General features: G+C 49.2%; 1 protein-coding gene and 1 long non-coding RNA gene across 2 annotated transcripts; one reads left to right on the forward strand and one right to left on the reverse strand.

Moving 5' to 3' along the window:
* Positions 1–1,494: 1,494 nt before the first annotated feature.
* Positions 1,495–18,468, reverse strand: knk (protein Skeletor knk). The gene is made up of 14 exons (XM_069507034.1): positions 18,139–18,468; positions 17,962–18,035; positions 17,477–17,625; positions 16,770–17,012; positions 15,964–16,071; positions 14,581–14,763; positions 14,180–14,273; positions 12,265–12,411; positions 11,684–11,819; positions 8,334–8,505; positions 7,553–7,757; positions 7,322–7,487; positions 1,842–2,027; positions 1,495–1,648 (listed from the first exon to the last, which is right to left on the reverse strand). Exons 1-14 carry the CDS (start codon positions 18,179–18,181, stop codon positions 1,515–1,517), a joined length of 2,040 nt encoding a protein of 679 aa, XP_069363135.1. The 5' UTR covers positions 18,182–18,468; the 3' UTR covers positions 1,495–1,514.
* Positions 1,568–16,660, forward strand: LOC138404067 (uncharacterized). Its single transcript, XR_011238170.1, has 3 exons — positions 1,568–1,689; positions 11,694–11,842; positions 16,596–16,660. It is a non-coding gene; the product is annotated as an uncharacterized lncRNA (long non-coding RNA).
* Positions 18,469–26,640: the final 8,172 nt, after the last annotated feature.

Genomic DNA, 26,640 nt, shown 5'->3' on the forward strand with positions numbered 1-26,640 from the left:
GTTAGAATTACGCTACAAAAAAATGTATTGGCTGCTTGGAAGGCATTCCACGCTCTCATTACATAATAAACTTATGCTATACAAGCAAGTTCTGATGCCTGTATGGACGTATGGTATACAACTCTGGGGGTGTACTAAACCGACCAATGTTCAAGTAATACAGAGATTCCAGAACAAAGTACTCAGGGAAATAACAAATGCACCCTGGTATGTAAGAAATCACGATCTCCACAGGGACCTTAAGATAGAGTTCGTAAACAAAATCATCCAAAAGTACGCAGAAGCTCACCAACATCGACTTCGCCATCATGTTAATTTGGAGGCTGTGAAGCTTCTAGATAACATGGATATCAAACGGAGGCTCAAAAGAACCAAGCCGTTCGAATTAGTGTTAAAAAGTACATAAGTGCAGCGTTTGTGTAATAGTGCTTGTGCTACTTTATTTTTCTAGGTCACAAGAACATAGTGAACTGTAAGTACGTGTTAGAATAAACTAAGGACAGTTATTGGACTGTAAATTAGATTTAAAAATTAATCATAAATAGAAGTTTAAGCTAGAATAATATTACTTATTAGCCCATAGGCTAGATGGTAGTAGTAATAAAGCTGCCATTTTATAATGGTGCTTTATGGTAGGAAAAAAAAAAATTAGTTTGCTAGCAGTCGGTTCATTATCATCATCAGCACGATCGACCATCGCCGGCACACTACTGGGCACGGGTCCGGGGTCTCCTCTCGTCGTGAGAAGGGTTGGGCCAAGTAGTCCTTCCGAGAAGTAGACGACATTGTATAACGATTGTATAATTGCAACAAATAGTCAGCAGTAGTGGTTAGTGTGAGATATTTTGTGTCAAATTTCATATCAAAAGCACGATTTTAGTCATTATTTTAAAGGTAAACTGCACTTTGATAATATTCGACTTTAGATGATAATTGACCCATAGAGTTAAAATGGCGCGTGAGGAGTCATTTTGTACGGTACTATTGTTCTAGTCAAATAAAACAATGATTGGTTGTAACAAGTTTTATTTTATATTTACACGTTACGTACAGACATACAGACATACATATAGTGAAGATGTTAAGTATGAAGCTAACACTAGTAGGTACAGCTGACGGCAGCGAAGGCGATGTCTGCGTATGAGGGTAACTGAAGAACCTATCGCGCGGCGGAACAGACCGGATTTAAGGAAAGGCTGACTGACTGACAAATCTATCAACGCACAGCTCAAACAATTGGACGGATCGGGCTGAAATTTGGCATGCATATTATGACGCAGACATCCGCTTAGAAAGGATTTTTGAAAATTCAACCCCTAAGTGTGAAATCTGCCCATGTCGCCAACATTGCATTCTCGGTCATCGTCGGCGGAGGAGCGAGAGGAGAGTAGCGGGCAGCAGCAGTGCGAGCGAGAGCGGCGCGCGGCGCGGCGCGGCGCTGCGCGCGATGTTGCGGCGGTGCCGATCCACCACGAAGATGCGACCGCCCATGTCTGCCAACATTGCATTCTCGGTCATCGTCGGCGGAGGAGCGAGACGAGAGTAGCGGGCAGCAGCAGTGCGAGCGAGAGCGGCGCGCGGCGCGGCGCGGCGCTGCGCGCGATGTTGCGGCGGTGCCGATCCACCACGAAGATGCGACCGCCCATGTCTGCCAACATTGCATTGCATGCAAATCAAATTTAAAAAAATGTAAGTATCGGTTTGTATGAATGTTTTGTATGAAAGATTAACTAACTACCTACTAAGTAACTATTAGATTTTTTATGTCTTAAAATCTATGAATCGTGTAAGGCATCGGCCTTCATAGCCGGTGCTGTGCTACTCGCACGTGTGCGTCTCACCTGCGTGCATGAAGGAGTGGTAGTACACCCTGTCCGGCCACGTGGAGTTGGGCGCCACGGTGAGCACGGCGGGCGCGCCGCTGCAGCGCCACGTCAGCGTGCGGTTGAAGGCGCGGAAGGTGTCGTACGCCACGTCGCGACGCGCGTCGCGCCCGGCCGCGCGCTCGCCCACGCAGAGCCCGCCCGCTGCACACAACCACACGGATGTAAGACAACATGTGAGGCGCCGGCCGCGCGCTCGCCCACGCAGAGCCCGCCCGCTGCACACAACCACACGGATGTAAGACAACATGTGAGGCGCCGGCCGCGCGCTCGCCCACGCAGAGCCCGCCCGCTGCACACAACCACACGGATGTAAGACAACATGTGAGGCGCCGCACCTCAGTGGTCGCAGATAACGAGCACAGCACCATTGTGTAGTGATTTGATAAAAATCACTTATTTATAATTTTAAAATTACTAGAGACATCTAGCGTTCTCTCTCAAAACGTCTGCGCCTAGACATTAGGAACGACATCTACCGACTAAACTGGTAACAGCTACGTCAAAAGCAATATCAACCTTCTCACACTCTAAGCTGACGTTAGGTCAATAAAATCCCTTAGCAACTAACGCCGTCTTGTGTCCAGTAGCTAAACTCTAGACTCTCTTGCGTCTTACTGCCATCGCAAGATGAGCTCCGAGATCTTTACGCCATCACTGAGCTCCTATATATGCCTCAAGTAACAGTAGAAGCCTGGCGAGGAGGGAGCAAGCCTCCGCAGTGCCACCGTTGTCAAGTCTTTGGCCATAACTCAGCCAACTGCTTCAGACCCTTCCGTTGCGTTCGATGCGCGGGTGAACACCCTGTCCGAGACTGCCAAAGGTCTAGGGAGGAAGCACCCACCTGTGCAAACTGTGGCCAAAATCACGCTGCTAATGACCGTCGGTGCGCGTTCTTTAAGAGAGAGGCAAGAAGGAGAGGCATCGCCATTCTTCCGGCCCCGCCGCGTGCTCCAACTAGGCGTCAGCAACAACAGCAGAGGACCGCAACAGCCCCAGCACCTACCGCCGCGCCTCCTGGCGCGCCGCCAACTATCACTGCACAACCAGTCAACGCCACATCATCAGCTGCCCATGCTGCGCCAACTCTAGCGGCAACCGCAAACCCACCAACTGAACGTGGTCCACCCTTGCGCGGTAAAAAGAGGCGAAGGAATCGTGCGCCTCGCCCACGTCGCGCCTCACCAGCGGCAGCTTCAACGCCTCAACCGAGGCAAACAAGGCAAGACACCACTACTCAAGAAGCTTCCCAAATGCCTACCCGGGTGACCGCTACAACGCAAGAACCCGCCACAGCACCAACTCCAGTCCATACCCGGGCCGAGACACCTGCGGAAATTTCGGAGCAAATACATGCTCAACGCACTGTTCCGAGATCCACACAGTTGCCCACTCAACCAACCACCGCCGCCCCACGCCCCGTTCGTCAGCCCGCTCAAGATTCATCTGACACTCCTACCACTGCTCAACGAAACCAGGGGGAAGTGCAGACCAACCCGGACATCATGGCCATCGTCCGGGTTGTAGTGGAGGCACTCATGACTGGGTGGACGGCCTACCTACAGGGACAGGGCGCAATACCAGCAATCACGGCAGGAATGGCAGTTCTTACGCGTCTCCATTCTTGCTAAGGATCCTGTATTGGAACCCAGGCGGCATTCGAGGTCACATCCGCGAGCTCACTACTCTCGCCCAGTCGCAGGATGTCCATGTTATCCTCCTGGGTGAGACAAAGCTCGCGGAACACGTGGAGCTCCGAATACCGAACTTCTTCGTGTACCGGCGCGATGAAGTCTCTCCCCGGGGCTACGCCTATAGAGGAACGGCAGCCCTGGTCCGCAGAGACTTAGTACACGAAGAATTAGAACACGCACCATATAGATCTCTACGCACGCAGGGAGTGCGTGTTCACGCTGGAGATAAGGAGCTCAATCTATATGCCGCCTACAGACCACCACACGAGGCATTCTGCAGCACCGCGTCTCAACACCACGGCTGGAAGGATGCTACTCGAGGACAGCGAACGCCACCACTACGGTGTATTGGGTCCAGGAGCGCCGAGCAATATACCCTCAGACCACCGCCAGCAGCCGGACGTCCTGGACATCGTGCTGCACTACCAGCTTGATCACCCCATCAGTGTCGAGCCCATGTACGAGCTCGACACTGAGCACCTACCAATACTGGTCACTCTCAATCTTCAGCGCGACTTCACCATACCGCGTCCTCCCAGAATTAAAACGAACTGGGAGAAATACGCCGTTGCGCTGTCAGAGTTCGAGCTCGCAGGACCCATCTCCAACCCAGCTGACGTTGACCGCGCCGCCTGCACCATCACGGCAGCCATTCAACAGGCCAAAAACGAGGCCACCACCATCATGCCTCATACAGGGCGACGGGACCTGCTACCGAGCTCGCTCCGGGACAAGCTCGAGAAGAAGCGTGCCCTACGCAAACTATGGGCGCGTACTCGCTGTCCGAGAGTCAAGCGTGACCTCAACCGTCTTGCACAGGAAGTGTCGCAAGCGCTCGTCGCACGCGAAGATGAAGAATGGGAGAAAACCATCGACGCTGCGTCTGAGTCTGAAACAACGCTGTACCACCTGTGCAAGACACTAACCGGATCAGACTCGCCCGTTTACCCTCTTCTAGACAGTCAGGGTAGACGAAAATACTCCCCCATAGACCGAGCGGAGATTATGGCGGAATACATGGAGAGACAATTTACCCCCAACCCACCGGCCAATAACGACACCGCGACCAGACACTATGCGGCGATCAACCAACAACTTGAGGATTTCCTGTCGGCCCAGATACCTTCTCTCGGGGAGACCAATTCATCTCCCCGTCTGAGCTGAGGAAGGTCGTCTTCCGACTCCCTAAAAGGAAGGCGCCAGGTGACGACGGGATCCAGATCGCCGCACTACAGCAACTGCCTAAAAGAGTTCTCGTGGCACTGACGAGGCTTTTTAATGGGGTACTCCGTACTTCTCACTTCCCGGAGTCCTGGAAATTGGGGAAAGTTATAACCATCCCCAAACCGGGAAAGGACCGCCGTCTTCCAGGAAGCTACCGACCTATAACCCTTCTGCCGCACATCGCCAAGCTGTTCGAGCGTCTATTGCTGCGAAGGCTCGCCTCGGACTTACAACCACGGGCCGAGCAGTTTGGCACTCAACGACGCTCCAGCTGGCGAGAGGACTCAACTTTATCGCCAGTGAGAAAAACAGAGGCTACTGCACTGTCGGGGTCTTTCTCGACATAGAGAAGGCCTTCGACCGAGTGTGGCACGCTGGACTCCTGGCGAAGCTCCTCTCCACCAATCTACCACCCGCGATTGTGCGGCTGGTAGCCTCATTCCTGGAAGGCAGGTCCTTCTACGTATCCGTAGAAGGTGCGGACTCCCAGCCGCGCCCGATACGAGCAGGAGTACCACAAGGCAGCTGCTTGTCCCCGTGTCTGTATGCGTTGTACACAGACGACATCCCTACCCTCGCCGAACATTTGCGCGAGGGGGAGGAAGACGTGCTGTTGTCGCTTTATGCTGACGACAGCGCGTATCTCGCGTCGTCATACCATCAGATCATCGCTACCAATCGCATGCAACGTCTGCTGGATTTGCTTCCGGATTGGCTGGATAAGTGGAAAATGGCAGTCAACGTGGGGAAGACTGCCGCGATCCTGTTCGGCATCCGGAAGCCTTTACGTCAGCTCCAACTGCGAGGGCAGGGCATAGAGTGGCAGACTTCGGTGTGCTACTTGGGGTGTCGCATCGACAATAGCCTGAGCATGATCCCCACTGTGAACCACGCCGTGGATCATGCCAAGGCTGCCACGTCGATGCTGTACCAGATCCTCACCTCAAGCCTCTCACTGAAGACCAAGCTCCGGATTTACGGAGCCTATGTCCGCTCACGTCTGACGTACGCGGCTCCTGCCTGGTATGCTCTCTGTTCAGAACACCAGAAGAGCCGCTTACAAGTCCAGCAGAACAAGTGCCTACGCATGATCGTAGGAGCGCCGAGGTACGTGAGGAATGATGTCATTCATCGCGACCTCAAGACGCCCACCGTGGAGGAGTACGTCCGTACACTTGCGCGCGCGGACTACGGACCTTACACACACCTTCACGGCATCGCTCCGCTGACCATTCGACCACCGACCGGGCGTCCTCTGCCTCGGGAACTCCTACGACTGCCACCACTAGCGTGGCACGCAGGCGATCCTAGCGATGATGATGACGACGCGAGACCCACCGGATATGACACTATCTCCGCGCGCGATGGCCAGCCTATCGTCTGCAGCGCGGAGATCTCCACCGGACCAGACACCACCCCCGCGCGCGACGGCGAATCTATCGCCCTCAGCGCGGGGAACACAACCAGCCACGAGGCCCCAAGCCAAGATGGCGGACCCTAGCCGGTGAAATTCCGGCTAGAAGACCAACACCGGGGTAATTGAATACCCCGCGCCTTGCCCGGGTAAGGAGGCTACGCCTCGAGGCCCGTACCCCCGCTTGGCTTTCGGCCAACCGGAGAAGACCCTGTCGTCGTTACTGCCATCTGGCTATACATACCTTAACTAAGTCGTAATTGGACAGTCAGCACTGAAAATCAATAGCCTAACTAAATTAAACCGTAGAACACTAACGACCTCTGCCGTACAATAGCTTTTCCTTCTAGAAAGATTTAGTCCAAGCACAAAATACTTCCGCCAACCAGAACCTTCCAGAGACTTGTGGAGTTCCGGTTAATACCATATAAAGCGTCTACCGAGCAACTCGTCAGCCAGAGTCTACCTCCGGGCAACTGAGCTACCTACGAGAACACGACGCGCCATGACGACGTGTCGCGTGCCCGCCAGCACGCGTATGTTGCGCTGGTCCGCGTCCAGCAGGCGCTCCAGCCCCCCGTGGGGCTCCGTGGTGATGACTAGGGGGTGGTACAGTTCATGTGAGACGAGCGACGTACCCGCAGTGGGACTGAGCCGGCCGCGGCGCGTGTGTCGCGTGCCCGCCAGCACGCGTATGTTGCGCTGGTCCGCGTCCAGCAGGCGCTCCAGCCCCCCGTGGGGCTCCGTGGTGATGACTAGGGGGTGGTACAGTTCATGTGAGACGAGCGACGTACCCGCAGTGGGACTGAGCCGGCCGCGGCGCGTGTGTCGCGTGCCCGCCAGCACGCGTATGTTGCGCTGGTCCGCGTCCAGCAGGCGCTCCAGCCCCCCGTGGGGCTCCGTGGTGATGACTAGGGGGTGGTACAGTTCATGTGAGACGAGCGACGTACCCGCAGTGGGACTGAGCCGGCCGCGGCGCGTGTGTCGCGTGCCCGCCAGCACGCGTATGTTGCGCTGGTCCGCGTCCAGCAGGCGCTCCAGCCCCCCGTGGGGCTCCGTGGTGATGACTAGGGGGTGGTACAGTTCATGTGAGACGAGCGACGTACCCGCAGTGGGACTGAGCCGGCCGCGGCGCGTGTGTCGCGTGCCCGCCAGCACGCGTATGTTGCGCTGGTCCGCGTCCAGCAGGCGCTCCAGCCCCCCGTGGGGCTCCGTGGTGATGACTAGGGGGTGGTACAGCGCGGCCGAGTGGGGGTCGTCGCCGCCGCTCACCTGCGGGACAAGGGCTACATGAGTCGATGCTCGTACCACTCCTCACTAGACGGCACTGCCCTCACCTGGAAGGTGTAGGTGAGGCCCCGGCGCAGCTGCAGGTCGGGCGCCAGCTGCCCGTTGACGTACCAGGCGCGGTGCGGCGCGGCCGGCATGCGCGCCGCCAGGCCCCGCGGGCCCCCCGCCGGGCCCAGCGCGAGGCGGAACACGCGCAGCGCCGGGTCGAACAGCTGAGCGCGCTCCCAGCCGGCGGGCGCGGGGCGGGCGCCGCTGAAACAATTCACGAAGGGAAACTTCACACTCCACAGCTTCATTTTTAAAGTAAAAACTTCTTTAGTACCGTTGTGATTTGAAACTGGAAGTAACGAAAAAACAACACTGAAAAGAGACACACACATACATCCTGTAGGATTTAGCCTGCGAGAGAATGAGATAGAACATTTTATACAGTGTTTCGTTTTTTGTTATTTTATACTTCAGTTACCTCTACATAAGCCTCTCGTGCCATCCACTGTAAATCACCCACTGCGCAGGTACAAGATCAGAGGCCTTTTAACGAGACGCCAAATATGTAGATCGATAATTCACCCACTGCGCAAGTTCAAGGTTGGAGACTTTTTGATGTGACACCAAGTGTGGCTTACGTGAAAGTACCAGGGGAGCATAGTAATACAAGAGACACGCAGGTCGCAGGCGAGGTGTAGTGACTTGATACCTAGCGTTCTCTCTCTCTGTGACTAGGGGGGATGGACGGACAGACAGCCACCGGGTGACACGAGCAGACATTACGAGAACACTGCCGTGCTAGAATAAACAAGTAAGTAAACACTGCTTTGCCACACTCACGTGATGAAGTCGAAGCAGTCGTTCTCCGCCGTGTTCTGGTTGAGCACCAGCTGGATGTCGTTGCGCGGGTACAGGCGGTGGAAGGCGGGCTCGCGCGCGTGGTCCAGCGGCCCCAGCGCCCACACCACGAACACGGACCGCTCCGTCGACCACTCGCGGTCCAGCTCCTCCGCTGCAACACGCCACCCCTCGCTGTACCAGGACCACTGGACCACCCCCCATCCCGACCAACGAGTGTTCCAAGCAAACAGACGCATCTTCTAGACACGCGCGTTCCAACCATAACCTCAGCATTGCCTTCTTAGGCATGATTGTCGTTAAAGCACAAACCTGGCACGCAATACAAATACTCACGCCAATACTTGGCATGAGTTTGAAGTGAAACTTGTCGTGTTGGACAGAAGCCGGCGTCAGCTGGCGCATGGGCCAGGATACACAAGGAACAACAAGTTCCATCCGCTAAAACAGACACTGAAGATGCTGCGATACCGGAATGAGCAGTTGAAAGTGGTTAGGGTATTCACTGTTTAGTTGAAGGTACCAACGTGATCGCTAGCGGGACAACGGAAGCCGGAACAGTGCCATCACCCAACAACATTCCCGTTGAGTCACACCCCCGTGTGTAAAACTGTGACTCAACGGGAATTTTTAAAAATAGTTGTCCCGTTGAGTAACACAGTTACTCAATGGGACAACTATTTTTAAAAATTCCCGTATATTGCGTGTGTAACAAGTGTTAACTGAATGTGCACTTTTCCGGGATGTCATTTTCAGGAGTCGTTTTCAGGGTTTTCGAGGATGCTGAATTTGATGATGACATTAATGACAACTAGGAAGTAAATCGCTTCATACGAGTCTGCAGAATTAAAGGAAAACTTATTTAGAAAATGTGGCACACGTAATCAGTTTTTCCAACTGGTGCATTATAGTCACCTCCAGGCGCCTCTACCACTACTGTTGGAGCTGATGCGCCGAGCGGAAGCGGAACAACCAAGTGGTCATGTGTGCCAACTTCAACTGGTGCATTATAGTCACCTCCAGGCGCCTCTACCACTACTGTTGGAGCTGATGCGCCGAGCGGAAGCGGAACAACCAAGTGGTCATGTGTGCCAACTTCAACTGGTGCATTATAGTCACCTCCAGGCGCCTCTACCACTACTGTTGGAGCTGATGCGCCGAGCGGAAGCGGAACAACCAAGTGGTCATGTGTGCCAACTTCAACTGGTGCATTATAGTCACCTCCAGGCGCCTCTACCACTACTGTTGGAGCTGATGCGCCGAGCGGAAGCGGAACAACCAAGTGGTCATGTGTGCCAACTTCAACTGGTGCATTATAGTCACCTCCAGGCGCCTCTACCACTACTGTTGGAGCTGATGCGCCGAGCGGAAGCGGAACAACCAAGTGGTCATGTGTGCCAACTTCAACTGGTGCATTATAGTCACCTCCAGGCGCCTCTACCACTACTGTTGGAGCTGATGCGCCGAGCGGAAGCGGAACAACCAAGTGGTCATGTGTGCCAACTTCAACTGGTGCATTATAGTCACCTCCAGGCGCCTCTACCACTACTGTTGGAGCTGATGCGCCGAGCGGAAGCGGAACAACCAAGTGGTCATGTGTGCCAACTTCAACTGGTGCATTATAGTCACCTCCAGGCGCCTCTACCACTACTGTTGGAGCTGATGCGCCGAGCGGAAGCGGAACAACCAAGTGGTCATGTGTGCCAACTTCAACTGGTGCATTATAGTCACCTCCAGGCGCCTCTACCACTACTGTTGGAGCTGATGCGCCGAGCGGAAGCGGAACAACCAAGTGGTCATGTGTGCCAACTTCAACTGGTGCATTATAGTCACCTCCAGGCGCCTCTACCACTACTGTTGGAGCTGATGCGCCGAGCGGAAGCGGAACAACCAAGTGGTCATGTGTGCCAACTTCAACTGGTGCATTATAGTCACCTCCAGGCGCCTCTACCACTACTGTTGGAGCTGATGCGCCGAGCGGAAGCGGAACAACCAAGTGGTCATGTGTGCCAACTTCAACTGGTGCATTATAGTCACCTCCAGGCGCCTCTACCACTACTGTTGGAGCTGATGCGCCGAGCGGAAGCGGAACAACCAAGTGGTCATGTGTGCCAACTTCAACTGGTGCATTATAGTCACCTCCAGGCGCCTCTACCACTACTGTTGGAGCTGATGCGCCGAGCGGAAGCGGAACAACCAAGTGGTCATGTGTGCCAACTTCAACTGGTGCATTATAGTCACCTCCAGGCGCCTCTACCACTACTGTTGGAGCTGATGCGCCGAGCGGAAGCGGAACAACCAAGTGGTCATGTGTGCCAACTTCAACTGGTGCATTATAGTCACCTCCAGGCGCCTCTACCACTACTGTTGGAGCTGATGCGCCGAGCGGAAGCGGAACAACCAAGTGGTCATGTGTGCCAACTTCAACTGGTGCATTATAGTCACCTCCAGGCGCCTCTACCACTACTGTTGGAGCTGATGCGCCGAGCGGAAGCGGAACAACCAAGTGGTCATGTGTGCCAACTTCAACTGGTGCATTATAGTCACCTCCAGGCGCCTCTACCACTACTGTTGGAGCTGATGCGCCGAGCGGAAGCGGAACAACCAAGTGGTCATGTGTGCCAACTTCAACTGGTGCATTATAGTCACCTCCAGGCGCCTCTACCACTACTGTTGGAGCTGATGCGCCGAGCGGAAGCGGAACAACCAAGTGGTCATGTGTGCCAACTTCAACTGGTGCATTATAGTCACCTCCAGGCGCCTCTACCACTACTGTTGGAGCTGATGCGCCGAGCGGAAGCGGAACAACCAAGTGGTCATGTGTGCCAACTTCAACTGGTGCATTATAGTCACCTCCAGGCGCCTCTACCACTACTGTTGGAGCTGATGCGCCGAGCGGAAGCGGAACAACCAAGTGGTCATGTGTGCCAACTTCAACAAGCTGGGAGAAGGTGTCAGCTCAGCGTAAGCACAAGAGCATACAGCGCTGAGTTTGAGTTAGTTATTAGTCTAATGTTTATTAGTGTGCATTGTAGTGTAGTGATCAAATGAAAAGTGTTCTTTCTTTCTTTATTTTAGCGCCGTATGCTCATATGCAGTGTTCATCATCATCATCATCATCATCAACCGATAGACGTCCACTGCTGGACATAGGTCTCTTGTAGGGACTTCCACCGCCCGAGTTCAGCGGCTCCCTGCGACTCGTCTGATGTCGTCCGTCCATCTAGTGGGGGGTCTTCCAACACTGCGTCTTCCGGTGCGAGGTCGCCCAGCACCTTGGGACCCCAACAATATGCAGTGTAGCAGCGTCAGGAGCCTCAGCTGAGTGGTACCTGGTTGCAGGCCTCTCCGGTAGCTGATGACCGTCAGGCCGTCCTCGCGGCTGGCGCTGAATACCTGGTTGGAGTCCAGCCCCCCGATGCGGTCGTCGCGACACACGCCCTGCCAGCGCCCCAACACCTGCACGCACTGGAACCAACAACACAAACATGGCACGTGCCCGGGATCCAATTCCGACGTTTTACAATAAAATAGAATATATCTTTATTCAAGTAAACTTTTACAAGTGCTTTTGAATCATCAAAATCATGTAACATGGCTACAGGGGAAGGAAATGTAACTTGACTTACAAAAGGCTTCCGATACTGTGGCAATCCCTATCTTGCTCCACAGATTCTCCAACATGGGTGTTAGGGGTATTATTTTAGGTTGGTTCAAAAAGCTACTTAAAGGATATACCGCAATGTGTTAAAATTGGCAATGTTACCATTGAATTTTTAATATTACATACGGTGTCCCCCAGGGGAGTGTTTTGGGCCCACCTTATTTCTCACTCTATAACCTATCCACAAAATCTAGACGCATACTTTGTTTAGCGGACGATACTGTGGTTTTAGTGAATAAAGAAACATACCGGTGCAATAGCAGTGATGTTGTAGTCCGTCGCCAGCCCGCGCTGGAAGCGGCGGTCGAACCACGCCACCGCCACGTCCGCGCCCGCCATCTGCGAGCGCGTGCTGGAGCCCGATATGCCGAACGCCATGTACTCGTCGTCGCCCATCTGTCACCGGAAGCAAACTCATTCAAACTGCGCTTTTCGAGCTCTTACACGCAATGTGTTTCGCTGTCTTCTTTGCAAATGGCACTACGAGTTCCGCGATATAACGTCCGTTGGAGGAACATGTTTCTGTGGTTGCGGGCGAGCTCTTACACGCAATGTGTTTCCCTGTCTTCTTTGCAAATGGCACTACGAGTTCCGCGATATAACGTCCGTTGGAGGAACATGTTTCTGTGGTTGCGGGCGAGCTCTTACACGCAATGTGTTTCGCTGTCTTCTTTGGAAATGGCACAACGAGTTTCGCGATATAACGTCCGCTGGAGGAACATGTTCCTGTGGTTGCGGGCGAGCTCTTACACGCAATGTGTTTCGCTGTCTTCTTTCTTAATGGTACTACGAGTTCCGCGATATAACGTCCGCTGCAAGAACATGTTCCTGTGGTTGCGGGCGAGCTCTTACACGCAATGTGTTTCGCTGTCTTCTTTGGAAATGGTACTACGAGTTCCGCGATATAACGTCCGCTGCAGGAACATGTTCCTGTGGTTGCGGGCGAGCTCTTACACGCAATGTGTTTCGCTGTCTTCTTTGGAAATGGTACTACGAGTTCCGCGATATAACGTCCGCTGCAAGAACATGTTCCTGTGGTTGCGGGCGAGCTCTTACACGCAATGTGTTTCGCTGTCTTCTTTGGAAATGGTACTACGAGTTCCGCGATATAACGTCCGCTGCAGGAACATGTTCCTGTGGTTGCGGGCGAGCTCTTACACGCAATGTGTTTCGCTGTCTTCTTTGGAAATGGTACTACGAGTTCCGCGATATAACGTCCGCTGCAAGAACATGTTCCTGTGGTTGCGGGCGAGCTCTTACACGCAATGTGTTTCGCTGTCTTCTTTGGAAATGGTACTACGAGTTCCGCGATATAACGTCCGCTGCAAGAACATGTTCCTGTGGTTGCGGGCGAGCTCTTACACGCAATGTGTTTCGCTGTCTTCTTTGGAAATGGTACTACGAGTTCCGCGATATAACGTCCGCTGCAAGAACATGTTCCTGTGGTTGCGGGCGAGCTCTTACACGCAATGTGTTTCGCTGTCTACTTTGGAAATGGTACTACGAGTTCCGCGATATAACGTCCGCTGCAAGAACATGTTCCTGTGGTTGCGGGCGAGCTCTTACACGCAATGTGTTTCGCTGTCTTCTTTGGAAATGGTACTACGAGTTCCGCGATATAACGTCCGCTGCAAGAACATGTTCCTGTGGTTGCGGGCGAGCACAGCGCCCTCGGACAGAACCATTGTGAAGGTAGGAACATTTACACCTATCAATTACAACAACATGTTATCCGAACTATTTTTTTTATTTTTTTTTTATTTTATTGGTTTGCCAACAGATAGTACACATATTATAAAATAACAATTACAATTCACAGAGAAAATATTTAGAGTGTACACCCAATTACTGGCAAACCGGCATGCATTTTAAAAGCTTGCAAGTGCGGGATTACCAGTTAACTTAAAGCTAAAAATGCAAATATGAAAAAATAAAAAATAAAAACACTGCAATTTACAATAGTACTAAATATACTAAATATACGAACTAAGATCTCAACTTGGGCCCCTGCACACTTGTTCTGTACATGAACGTCTGGGAATACAAATAACACAAACTAATGTCAAATAGTCGGTATGTATGGATTGTTTACGTCTGTCGATGGTCGAGGACGTCAGCCGACAACCTGCCATGACAAACAAAGAGAACGAAGAAGTGAACTCACGAAGGCTGCCAGCTGGATGGTGATCTGACTGCCGAAGACCTCCCACGACACCTGGTAGTCGCGGTGCAGCTGCTTGCAGCGCGGCAGCGTCGACCTGCCACAGACGCACGGCTCACTCACAACACCAACACGAGTGTGCAGGTGTTGATGTGTTCATGGAAAACACTCATCGCTACCCTTATTATAAATGTGAAAGTGTGTTTGTTTGTACCAGCAACGGATTGATATAGTCAAAAATCTCTGGAGAGTGACATAGGCTCCTGTTTATCTCGGAATGCCAAAAAGTTCCCCGGGATTTTTAAAAACCTATCCACGCGGACGAAGTCGCGGGCGTCAGCTAGTTGAAGAATAAGCTACCCACAACACCCCCCGTGGGCACCCTAGTGATGCGCCCTACACACCTGTGCGCGTGCGTGCGCACGGGCGCGGGCGGCACGTTGAGCGCGTCGGGCACGAGCACGGCCGCCAGGCTCGCCTTGCTGCGCACGTCGTACACCGAGATCCAGTCCACCTCGAACACGGTCCTGCCGCCCGGCAGCGCCAGCCGCACGTCCTCGCCCGCGTACGCGCGCAGGGGCTCCAGGCTGCGCGACAACAAGGGTGCACGTAACTCCTCCGCCTCGACGCCCCGAGCGCGTCCTTGACGACGCCCACCATCGACTCGTGGCCGACAGTGCACTGTCTTGTAGGGCAACCATAACTCACAAATGCAAAAAGTGGTCGAAGGAAAATCCAAGGCACAGGATTCAATTTTTGAAAATGAGTCGATAATTTATTATCGTATTATTATGTAGTAACCAGTAAGTTAAAAATTGGTAGTTTAAAACTCCCAATAACAGATGACGGCTTACTGTTCGAAGAGCGTTCATTTATTAGAAAATATATTGCTTCGTCCGAAAGAGTAGCTACTCTCGTGTAACAACTGTTTCAGATTCTAATTGAAAATTGGCACAGAATTTCAAATTTACAAAAATATTAATATTTTCACAATAAGCCTCCCTTTATCTTAGATTTGAAATGTGGCAAGGGTCTGCATCCCTACATAGTCGTAATTCTACGGACTCGTACGAAGGAATCTGCTTCCTCGTTTCTCATACGCACTAGTAAAATAAAATAAAACATGGAATGTCTTTTCCGCTTTCGTTATTGCTGCGCCATTCAGTACTTCAGTACCCTCAAAGAAGAAGCATAGATACCTTCTAGACAAACGCGCTCCACCTGAGGCTACATCATCACCTACTATTTGGTCTTCAAGATAGCAACACGCCCCCAGGGGGAGTGGTTCCTGCGGGCTACACTTGTATACTCACTATCCGTCTTCGTCGGGGATCTTGCTGCCGCGCGACGACGGCTGCGGGCCCACGCCCGTCCAGAAGTACACCTCCTCCCCGCTGCCGTCGTAGTGGAAGTCGGGGATCCTGCAACCCGCACCCTCATCACTACTTGCGGGCTACACTTGTATACTCACTATCCGTCTTCGTCGGGGATCTTGCTGCCGCGCGACGACGGCTGCGGGCCCACGCCCGTCCAGAAGTACACCTCCTCCCCGCTGCCGTCGTAGTGGAAGTCGGGGATCCTGCAACCCGCACCCTCATCACTACTTGCGGGCTACACTTGTATACTCACTATCCGTCTTCGTCGGGGATCTTGCTGCCGCGCGACGACGGCTGCGGGCCCACGCCCGTCCAGAAGTACACCTCCTCCCCGCTGCCGTCGTAGTGGAAGTCGGGGATCCTGCAACCCGCACCCTCATCACTACTTGCGGGCTACACTTGTATACTCACTATCCGTCTTCGTCGGGGATCTTGCTGCCGCGCGACGACGGCTGCGGGCCCACGCCCGTCCAGAAGTACACCTCCTCCCCGCTGCCGTCGTAGTGGAAGTCGGGGATCCTGCAACCCGCACCCTCATCAGTACTCCACTTCGCACATCACGTGCACGACAAATAAAGGTTGAAGCACAAAACTGCGTTGCAACTCGATGCGAATTAACGACGCAAATCCGCGATGAGATTTCGTGTGACAAGGAGTTTTGCTCCATTTCAACTTTAAAAATTAGTAATATTTAAAAATCAGTAAATCTGCGAACTGTCGCAAGCATTCTAACGTGATAGCAAATCATTTATATACACCAAAAATAGGAATGGACCTAAGATTGAGCCCTGTGGGACACCCGGCCAATAAGGCAGACGACCTGACGATCCCTGACACTTCACATTACTCATGCCATGCAAACCTTTTGACATCTGTCACTAAGAGGCAGTAAAATCAAGTGCAACGTTTTTGATGCCCTAGTGGCTAAGTTCAAGTAGGAAAGTTTTGTGATTAATAAATTCAAATGTCTTGGATAGGTCACAGAAGAACCCAATAATGTTCAACTATTTTTACGTAATGATAATTTAAAATATCTGTTACAGAATATTTGTTACGTGGATTCGCATTGTTCATACATCATGCATCTCGCTCTCTCGTATGTCCCGCTCGTAAATATTGATTGCAATAGCATGCTCTCAGGCTCGACGTGGCGAGCACTCTTAAGAATGGCTGCTAGGGCTGAAATCGGTGTGGGGAGCCTTATCATCAGAACTCACACGAAGGTGGAAGCGTCCAGGAAGTTGACGGGCTGGCTGGACAGCTTGACGCCCGGCGCCGCCACGAAGGGCGTGAGGCTGCGCGGCGCGGGCGCCTCGAACTCCTCGGGCACGTACACGTCGCCGAACGCGTTCTGCGACGCCAGGTCGTACACCGCGAACCACGAGATGCGCGACACCTTCTTGCCGTCCGGCAGCTTGAGGCGGATCTCCTCGTTGTTGTAGCGCTCCAGGATGTTGGTTCTGTAACATAAGATCACCCCCATGAACATCTCTTCCAGTGAACAACTAATCACTCAGTCACTACTCACTGGGCAAATTCATAATAATTAAGGTATTTTAAATTAGCTGTTTTTTAAAAATAAAATATTACAATTTATCTGATTACTATTAGCTATTAGCTTATCTATCACATTACATTAATTGTAAAGATGAATTTAAGTTTTGTAATTTATGTGAGCGTTTACGGCCCATCTGTTTAACTTTTTTCTGGTAAAATTTGATACAGAGATGTTGCATCCCAGGAACAGACATAGGCTACTTTTCGTTCTCGAAAATCAATGAAGAAGATGAAAAGGCTACTTATTATCGTAGGAAATGTCTGACATGTCTGCAGTGCGTTACCATTTTAAAGCAAAAAAATATATACACCTTTTACAATGCAATAGTGTGTAGTAAGTATTGTGATGGTACAACAAGTCACTCACTTGCCATTCTGGTCAGCAACAATGAAGCCCAACGGGCCCGGCCTGCCCGAGTCCCCGGCCCAGAAGAATGTGTCGTCCCCCGTGCCGTCGTAGTTGAAGTCCACCAGCAGCAGCGTCCAGTCGTCCACCGCGTACACCTCCCCCGACACCTGCAATGTGCTCACTCAGTGCCAACTACTACACAACCCATTTTAATGAGGATTCTTTCATTTCAGAGCTATGTACTGACAACGTGTAGTTATTTAGTTTAAACAATACAATAGTTTGGATTGTTCACAGAAGTGTAGTCACCAAATAAACCTGTATTTTAATTATCAAAGGTCGGCTTCATTAAATAATTAGCTGCTTGGTACTGCAACCATTACGACTGTTGCAACAGAACGAATTCGATACACTTTAGAGTAGTCTGGTGACTCAAAGAATGCCATGGTCAACTAAATAAAGGTATAGTGAAAGTTTATGTTATTTAAACAATATTGACTGACCTGGTGATGGTACGAGTTGAGGGTCCCGATATATTTGCCCCTGTAAGGCCCTTCGTCATCTTGGCTCGAGCACTCTGCAATTTAAATTGATCAATAAAATTCATAATCGCGAAACTTTTAAAAGAGAAAGTTTTCGTACTAAAGTTAGTCTCTTTTTCGAAGTAAATATTTACGTACCTTGTGAAATAAGTATTAGTATTAAGGGCCATATTAAATACATCTTAAAACCTAGTATAATATGTTTTAATAAATTAAAATTCACTCTCGAAACCTCGAAACATTGGTAAACTTTTTGAACACTTTACGCACGTTTATTTCCGGTTAGTTATTCATTCACTGCACTGACATGTCACTCGGCAAACTGTTTTGTATTACGCGAGAGTGAGCAAGGTCGCGTGTCTGATTGGCTGGTTGGTACTGCGGGGGCTAAATTAACCAATACCACGCTAGTAACTTAAGAGTAACTTTCACTTTTTCTTGGAAGTGCAATAGAAAACACATTCATAGCTCGTTTTTTGTGTTGCCAGCTCTTGGGGTGATAAGAGTTGTAACTTTTCAACATTTTTGCAATGACAACATTTTTAAACCGCACTTTCACTGAGCGGGCGGCGAATCACTATTCACTCGCCCCTTTGTCGCTGGCTGCTGTTGACTGTGTAGATGTAGATTGTAGATCAAGCGTTAGTTTATTGGTTATAATGTAGGTAAACATCAATCAAGTAGGTAGGTACTGCTTCATTGCTGCTGCTCTAACATTATGAGATAATGATGCCTATTAAGCTGTTAAAAAGAAAGGTATTTACCTAGTTACCTACTTTACTATTCCACATGAACTACCCGTCGCCGGCTCACTACAGAGGTTTCCTCTCAAGAGTGAGAACGATTTTGTTGACCATAATCTACCACGCTGGCCGAATACGGATTTGCAGACTTCACGCACCTTTGAGAACATTATGTGGAGAACGCTCAGGCATGCAGGTTTCCTCCCGATGTTTCCTTCACCTGCCTTCACCCTTAAAGCAATTCAAATAATATATTTTAATTACTTACAAACGCACATAACTCCAAAAAGTTAGAGGTGCGTGCCCGGGATCAAGGCGATCGAACCCCCGACCTCCGATTAGGAGGTGGACGTCGCGCGTCGTAGCCACTAGCCAGTAGCCAGCAATCACAGCATTTTTATGAGTAAGTTTACTAAGTATTAGTAGGTAACTAGATATTATCATTATTAGGTATACCTACTTGCTTACTTAATTAATTATATGATCTACTGTAAGGTAAATTGTGGTTAGTCATGAGTGTTGACACTGATGACTAGGTGACCTTTACCTACTAGCTTTGCTACTAGGTAGCGGGTTCGAATCCCTGGTCAGACAAGTTGGGCAACAGCTCTCCACCTCCCCTGACCCCTCCAACCTCTCGGCGGCTCTGAGATTTGAGTTAAATCCCGGTAAGGTTGATTATGTTTTCTAAAGAAGTTTTGTGTGTCTGAAACATTTCTTTTGCCGGTAATCTCTTATGCACCAGTTGTATCAAATGGGACGGAAACCTGACACGAGCGGAGAGAGATCAGGCACAGGACGACGACTGTACGTCGAGCTCTACGAGGCACGGGATGAAACACCGCCTTTACTGCTGACTAGTAGGTACTTACTGAAAAGTTCTCCAATACGTCAACAATAATAATTAAGCAGACTGTGAGTGGGTCGCGTTGAGATCCCCGCGCGGCGCGCACTGCGCACTGCGCACTGCGCACTGCGCACTGCGCAGGCAGCGGGCAGATCTCCGCGCTCGCTCAGTGTTCCGCTCGGCGCCGGCGCAAGTGCGCGTAGTACGGTGTCGTACAGCTGTCGTGACTCGTGACTCGTGACTCGTGACTCGTGATGCTGTTCCTCGCGGGAGTGGCGTGCGCCGCGCTGCTGGCTGTCGGTGAGTGCACGTCTGGTGCCTTGGTGCCTGGTGGCGTACAAAGTAGGCACCTACCTAGGTATCTTATACCTATATGTACATTTTGAAACTATATCCAACTAGGCCTCCGACCACGACGCGCGACGGTCTAAGTTACAATGAATTAATATTATATTAGTTATAGGTAACATAATGTAACTAGGTATACTCAATGTAAGTTTATCTCTGCCACAAAAATAAAATATCGCACTACAAAATTTAAGTGGCAGTTATATTTGAATTGAAACTTATAGGTAGGTATATTTTTATGTTACTTATTATAAGTAGGTTTGATTTTATCAATAGGTACGGAATAATATTAGGTGTAATGGGAAGCCATATGTAGAGCAGTAGTGGAGCTTGGCTGCAGGACGCAGGTGCTTGGCGCCCAGGGCCGGGTCGGGGCGCCACAGCGTTTTCCCCTCTACGTCTCGAGAGAAAGGAAAGAAAAGAAAGAAGAAAGTACCACACATTACCAGTTAGACGGTAGACCTGGTTAGGTCACCCCGCCTGGAGAGGTGCCTACTTTACTGGCCAACGTGACTGAATGGGGAGAATTCATTTAGGGTTCCACACATAATTATGGACAACTTATTATACTTACTTAACAACTTACTTACATTGTAACTTCATCTGTATATATAAAATTCAAAGTCCTGACTGACTGCCTGACTGACTGACTGACTGACTGACTGACTGACTGACTGACATATATATCAACGCACAGCCTAAACCGCTGGTCCTAGAGAGATGAAATTTGGAGAGTCTATTCTTTGTAAAGAGTAGGTATCCACTAAAAAACGCTTTTTCGAAATTCCACCCCTAAGTGGATTAAATGGGGGATGGAAGTTTGTATGAAAGTCCGCCATTTTTCAAGTTATTTGCACAAAAATTGGTATTTGGGTTTTCGGTCACAAATGAAGAAATACGTGTTTCAGGATTTTTGGCAAATTGGCCCATAAGGGTGGTAAAATAGGGGATGAAAGTTTGTATGGGAAAGTTTTAATTATTGATATTATTAACTTGAAATTTGGAAAGTAGGTTTTTATTGAGGTGAGGTGTCAGCTAAGAAACGACTATGAGAAAATCCCCCCCTAAAGGGATGAAATGGGGTTTGGAAAGTTATATGAAAGTCCTAGGTTTTTGAAGTTACAGATGTGAAAATTGAGATTTAGGTTATTAGTTTTAAATAATAAAACCTGTAGAAGTTATTTTGGAAAAACTCCCCCTAAGGGTGGTAAAATAGGGGATGAAAGTTTGTATGGGAAAGTTTTATTATTGATATTAATATTAATTAACTTGAAATTTGAAAAGTAGGTTTTTTATAAGACTTAGGTGTCAGCTAAGAAACGGTTTTCAGAAAATCCTTCCCTAAGCGGGTGGAATGGGGGGGGGGGGGTTATATGAAAGTTCTACGATTTAAAAGTTACAGACCTGAAATCAACATATTATTTTAGGTCGTCAGCTTTAAATAATAAAAATCTGTATAAGTTGTTTTGGAAAATCCCCCTTTTTAACCGATTTCAAAAAAAGGAGGAGGTTCTCAATTCGTCGGAATCTTTTTTTTATTTTTATTTTTTATGTATGTTCCCCGATTACTCGAAGACGCCTGGACCGATTTTGAAAATTCTTTTTTTGTTTGAAAGGGTATAGTTGGTCCCATTTAAATTTGGTGAAGAACGAGTGCAATTTCGCCAATTTCGCCAAAAGCCACAGCACTGTCTCGGCCGAGTGACATGTTACTGTCTCGCTTCACTACTCGGTAGATGTGATCTGTCATCTGCCCATTACCGACTCTGATCTGAGTAAGTATGTAAGTCTCACTTCCACGTAGGTATTAGCTTCACGTTAATCTCATTTAGTATGGACTTACTTCACTAGCTACTTATGTACATGTGTCATCACTCGCAACCCATCGCCGGCTCACTACAGAGCACGGGTCTCCTCTCAGAGGGAGACCACGCTCCTCAAGTGCGGATCGGCAGACTTCACACGCCTTTGAGAACATTGCGGGGAGTTCTCAGGCATGCACGTTTCCTCACAATGTTTTCCTTCGCCGTTAAAGCGAGTGATTTTTCATTAGGTACTTAATAACTCCAAAAAGTTAGAGGTGCGTGCCCGGGATCGAATCCCCGACCTCCGATTAGGAGGCGGACGTCCTTAACATTAGCACAGAAGATATAAAATAGTACAAACGTAACGTTAGCACACGAGAGGCTATCACAGCTTCAAAAATAATGTGTATGGTGAGTACTGAATCTGCCAACCGGACTGCATGTGTGACGATGATGCTAATGACTGATGACATCTTAACAGATACACACCTACCATTAGCTTTCTCGGCTCGCCTTCCCACGGGCGCGTATGTCACCCACCACTCACCACGGCTCGCCTTCCCACGGGCGCGTATGTCACCCACCACTCACCACGGCTCGCCTTCCCACGGGCGCGTATGTCACCCACCACTCACCACGGCTCGCCTTCCCACGGGCGCGTATGTCACCCACCACTCACCACGGCTCGCCTTCCCACGGGCGCGTATGTCACCCACCACTCACCACGGCTCGCCTTCCCACGGGCGCGTATGTCACCCACCACTCACCACGGCTCGCCTTCCCACGGGCGCGTATGTCACCCACCACTCACCACGGCTCGCCTTCCCACGGGCGCGTATGTCACCCACCACTCACCACGGCTCGCCTTCCCACGGGCGCGTATGTCACCCACCACTCACCACGGCTCGCCTTCCCACGGGCGCGTATGTCACCCACCACTCACCACGGCTCGCCTTCCCACGGGCGCGTATGTCACCCACCACTCACCACGGCTCGCCTTCCCACGGGCGCGTATGTCACCCACCACCACGGCTCGTAGAAAGCAAAACTGCATATAATGCTATGTCCCATTGAGAGCATCACAGCTTCCCACGACAAATCGACAATCACTCGCACTCCTCTCTTTGTCACATCACAAATACTTCATTGGCACGCTGTGCAATTATCTGTATTTACATAAGTAATTAGTGGTGATAGCGGAGTGGCTCGGACGTCAATCTATTCGGTAGGTCGGGGGTTCGATGATTCGATCCACGCACCTCCAACTTTTCAAAGTTATGTGCGTTGCAACTAAACATCACTTGCCTTAAACGGTGAAGGAGAACATCGTGAGGAAACCTGCATGCCAGAGAGTTCTCCATAATGTTCTCAAAGGTGTGTCAAGTCCTGTCCATCCGTACTGGGCTAGGGTGGCGGGCTATGGCTGAATCCTTCTCAATACTTCTGAGAGGAGACCCGTGCGCCGACACAGAGTTTGGCGTGTGCCTTCTGTGTCGGCGCAGTGACGTCATCACTGGCTAGTATGTAGTGGTGCGCCGGCGCGTCGCTAACGGTCGCCGCGCGCTCTACATATTTTCTGCTTTTGTTTTACGCTATTTTATTATTATAGCATTAGATAAAGCGTATGTGCTATCCGCAGTATTGTTACAGATGTGGTACAGTGGAGAGCACTTACGCTAACAAATAACTCTACTTATAAACCTGATTCTACAAACCCTACATCTTGGTACAAAGTTATCTGATATGACATGAGACAATCACGAAATGGTTCCACAATAAAAATTCCGTTCTTGTCGCACAAACTAATGGACTTCAAATATTTTATATCACGTACCTACCTACCCACTAGACACCCCAAATTTTAAAAAAATTACCACTTTGTTGGCGTGATTAATATTATACCCATGCCAAGTTACAGCTTTCTAATACATACTTAGAGAGAAGAATCTCTGAGTCATTGCCGCGGACTGACAGGTTCCTGACGGAAGCCTGGTTCCTCCTTCACATTTCTACTACTTATCGTGCCGCAAGCCATCGCCAATAGTCGAAATAGTCGTACATAGTCGAAATTCCACGGACACGTGCGAAGCGATTTGCCTCCTCATTTCTGATTCGAATCGCTAGGATTTGGAACGCCCTTCCGGCATCAGTTTTCCCCTCCAATTAAAATATGGGTATACTTTCAAGACATGAATAGGCATCTTCTAGGCAAGCGCGCTCCATCTTAGGCTGCATCATCACTCGCCACCAGGCGGCAGGCCTTGCGACCAAGCGCTAGTCTATTAATTAATTAGGAGTTAGTCTGTGAAGCTCGACTGAGTCCATGGTGTTGCTAGCTGCCCGCCGCCGTCAGTGGGTCAGCAACGGGACCCGCACCGGTGCACGGTGCCGCGCGTCTGACACACGAAGTCTTGTAGTTTAGTAGTCCCCCTATACTTGTGAGCACTTGACTACCACTGGGAACTTCGCTGGTTCCCAGATCCTAGTATATTGTACCGTCCCACAATATCTAGTTGCCTGACGCCGCTGACGGCCACCGTCCTTTACTCTGGCCTAACAGTTTCGTTTCAAAATCTCATTCCGAACTAATACCTAACACTAGCTAACTAATTATGTTGAATCCAAAAGTCATTAATATTTTGGAGTGATTCCGAAATGTTCTAACTAGTTTAATGTTATTGTTCATTCGGTTGCAACTTGCATGTTATCGTCCTACGTGTTTTGGGGGTCAACTATTGAGTCTGACCTTGCGTCGTTTTTATGCATATTTTAAACTTTTAGCCTATTCGTAATATGGAATTATTTAAATTTTATTTAATTAATTGCCACGAGTTTCATGTTTATTATAGATTGCTTTTTTTAAACATAAGTAATTAGGTATTATTAAACTTTGTTGAAGGTGTGTATTTTACAATATTTTACTAGCTCTGCATTCTCAAACGTGTTCTTCGAGAAATCGAATTACAAATGTTATCAAAGCTCATAACAATATCCATATACCTACATACTAATAGTACCTATTAATGCAAAAGTGTCTGTCTGTCTGCTAGCTTTTCACGAGGCAACAGTTTAATCGATTTTGATGAAATTTGGTAACCTAAATTCCGGGAATAGACATAGGGTACTTTTTATCCCGGGAAATCAAAGAGTTCCCACGGGATTTATAAAAACAACAAAGATTCCGATGAATTGAGAACCTCCTTCTTTTTGAAGGAGATTAAAAACCTAAATCCACGCAGACGACTTCGCGGGCATTCGTCTAGTCAGTCTAGTAGGTACTAGTCAGTCTAGTAGGTACTAGTCAGTCTAGTAGGTACTAGTCAGTCTAGTAGGTACTAGTCAGTCTAGTAGGTACTAATTTTTTTAACAGCAAATTAATGTAATTTAATAATCTGCTTTAAACCTACTTTTATATTTTGTAAAAGTTAATTTGCCGAAAAAATTTAATTCGTTACTATCATACAATGTCTTTTTGGTTCCTATTCAGATTAGAACTAGGAACATAATAGTTTGATGAACTACATAATGTCACCTTTTTAGAGTCGCTTATAAGTATAAAAAGCCTGTAAGTTTGAAGGTTAGAAAACACATAACCTGCTCACAATTGTCAGCCGCGGCGCGGTTGTGCAACCGTTGCATGGTGGTGGTTCCCACCACGCCACCGTTGCATGGTGGTGGTTCCCACGCTGCAGTTAGTACAATACCTACTTATTCACTTGCGTAAGTTCTTTGTTTGGTTTACCTGCTTCAAACTTACTGCTTTTCATTTTCTGAGAAAATACCAGTTTTCTATATATTATACTAGCTTATGCTCGCGACTTCGTCCGCGTAGACTACACAAATTTCAAACCCCTATTTCACCCCCTTAGGGGTTGAATTTTCAAAAATCCTTTCTTAGCGGATGCCTTCGTCATAATAGCTATATCTGCATGCCTTTCAGCCCGATCCGTCCAGTAGTTTGAGCTGTGCGTTGACAGATCAGTCAGTCAGTCAGTCACCTTTTCCTTTTATAATTAAGATAGCTATGAGAGGATCATCATTATCATCGTCATCATCATCATCATCAACCAATAGACGTCCACTGCTGGACATAGGTCTCTTGTAGGGACTTCTACACGCCACGGTCTTGCGCCGATGAGAGAATAGAATTTACAAAAATCCTAAAACACGCGCATACGTGTTTTAGGATTTTTGGAAATTCTCTTTTATTTTCGACCGAAAGCCCAAATATAAATTTTCATGGATATATAGCTTGATAATAGTGGACTTTCACATAAAGCCTCAACCCCTATTAAACCCAAACATATTGTTATCTTAGCGGGAACGTCATAAAATAAACTTGACATAATCAAAATGTAACCATGAAAGCAAATGAATAAATAAATCAAATAAATAAATCAAAATTGCAAGTTTGTAACCGCAGCGGTTTCCGCTGTGCGTTGATCGATTAGTGCAGTCAGTCAAGTGCAGTCAGTCAAGTGCAGTCAGTCAAGTGCAGTCGGTCAAGAAAAGTAAAATACATCAAGTCAGTGGAATTGTTGTACTATTGCCAGATTCACGCGAGCGACGCCGGGGCGGGGCAGTTAGTGGAAAATAATAGAGCAAAAATATTCTGCTAAATCTGAATAATATCATAACAATATAGAGTTCAGAAGCTATTCTAGTCTAGATAACAGCAAAAAGTTATAAAAACTCGCGATAGTAGAAGCGCTGGTAGTTTCAGTTGTTTTGCACAAGTTGAGTTTGTTTGTAAGATAGTCTGCAGTTTGTTGCGAGCGAGCGGTAGCCGGTAACGAGCAAACTTGCGCGACGCGACTGACCTCACGACCTTTTTTACAATAACAAGTGTCTTTTACAATTTTATTTTTCAAATTTGCAATAAAAAGTAAGAAAATCG

This window comes from Maniola hyperantus, chromosome 24, assembly GCF_902806685.2.
Source record: "Maniola hyperantus chromosome 24, iAphHyp1.2, whole genome shotgun sequence".
Lineage (NCBI taxonomy): Eukaryota > Metazoa > Arthropoda > Insecta > Lepidoptera > Nymphalidae > Maniola > Maniola hyperantus.

Bases quoted from the DNA above. Each gene is read 5' to 3' on its own strand.
- knk (XM_069507034.1), bottom strand. From the start codon at position 18,181: ATGTATTTAATATGGCCCTTAATACTAATACTTATTTCACAAG. The intron at 17,013-17,476 runs GTGAGTGACTTG...CTTATGTTACAG, and splicing joins GTTGCTGACCAGAATGGCAA to AACCAACATCCTGGAGCGCT. The intron at 12,412-14,179 runs GTGAGTTCACTT...TTCCGGTGACAG, and splicing joins CCATCCAGCTGGCAGCCTTC to ATGGGCGACGACGAGTACAT.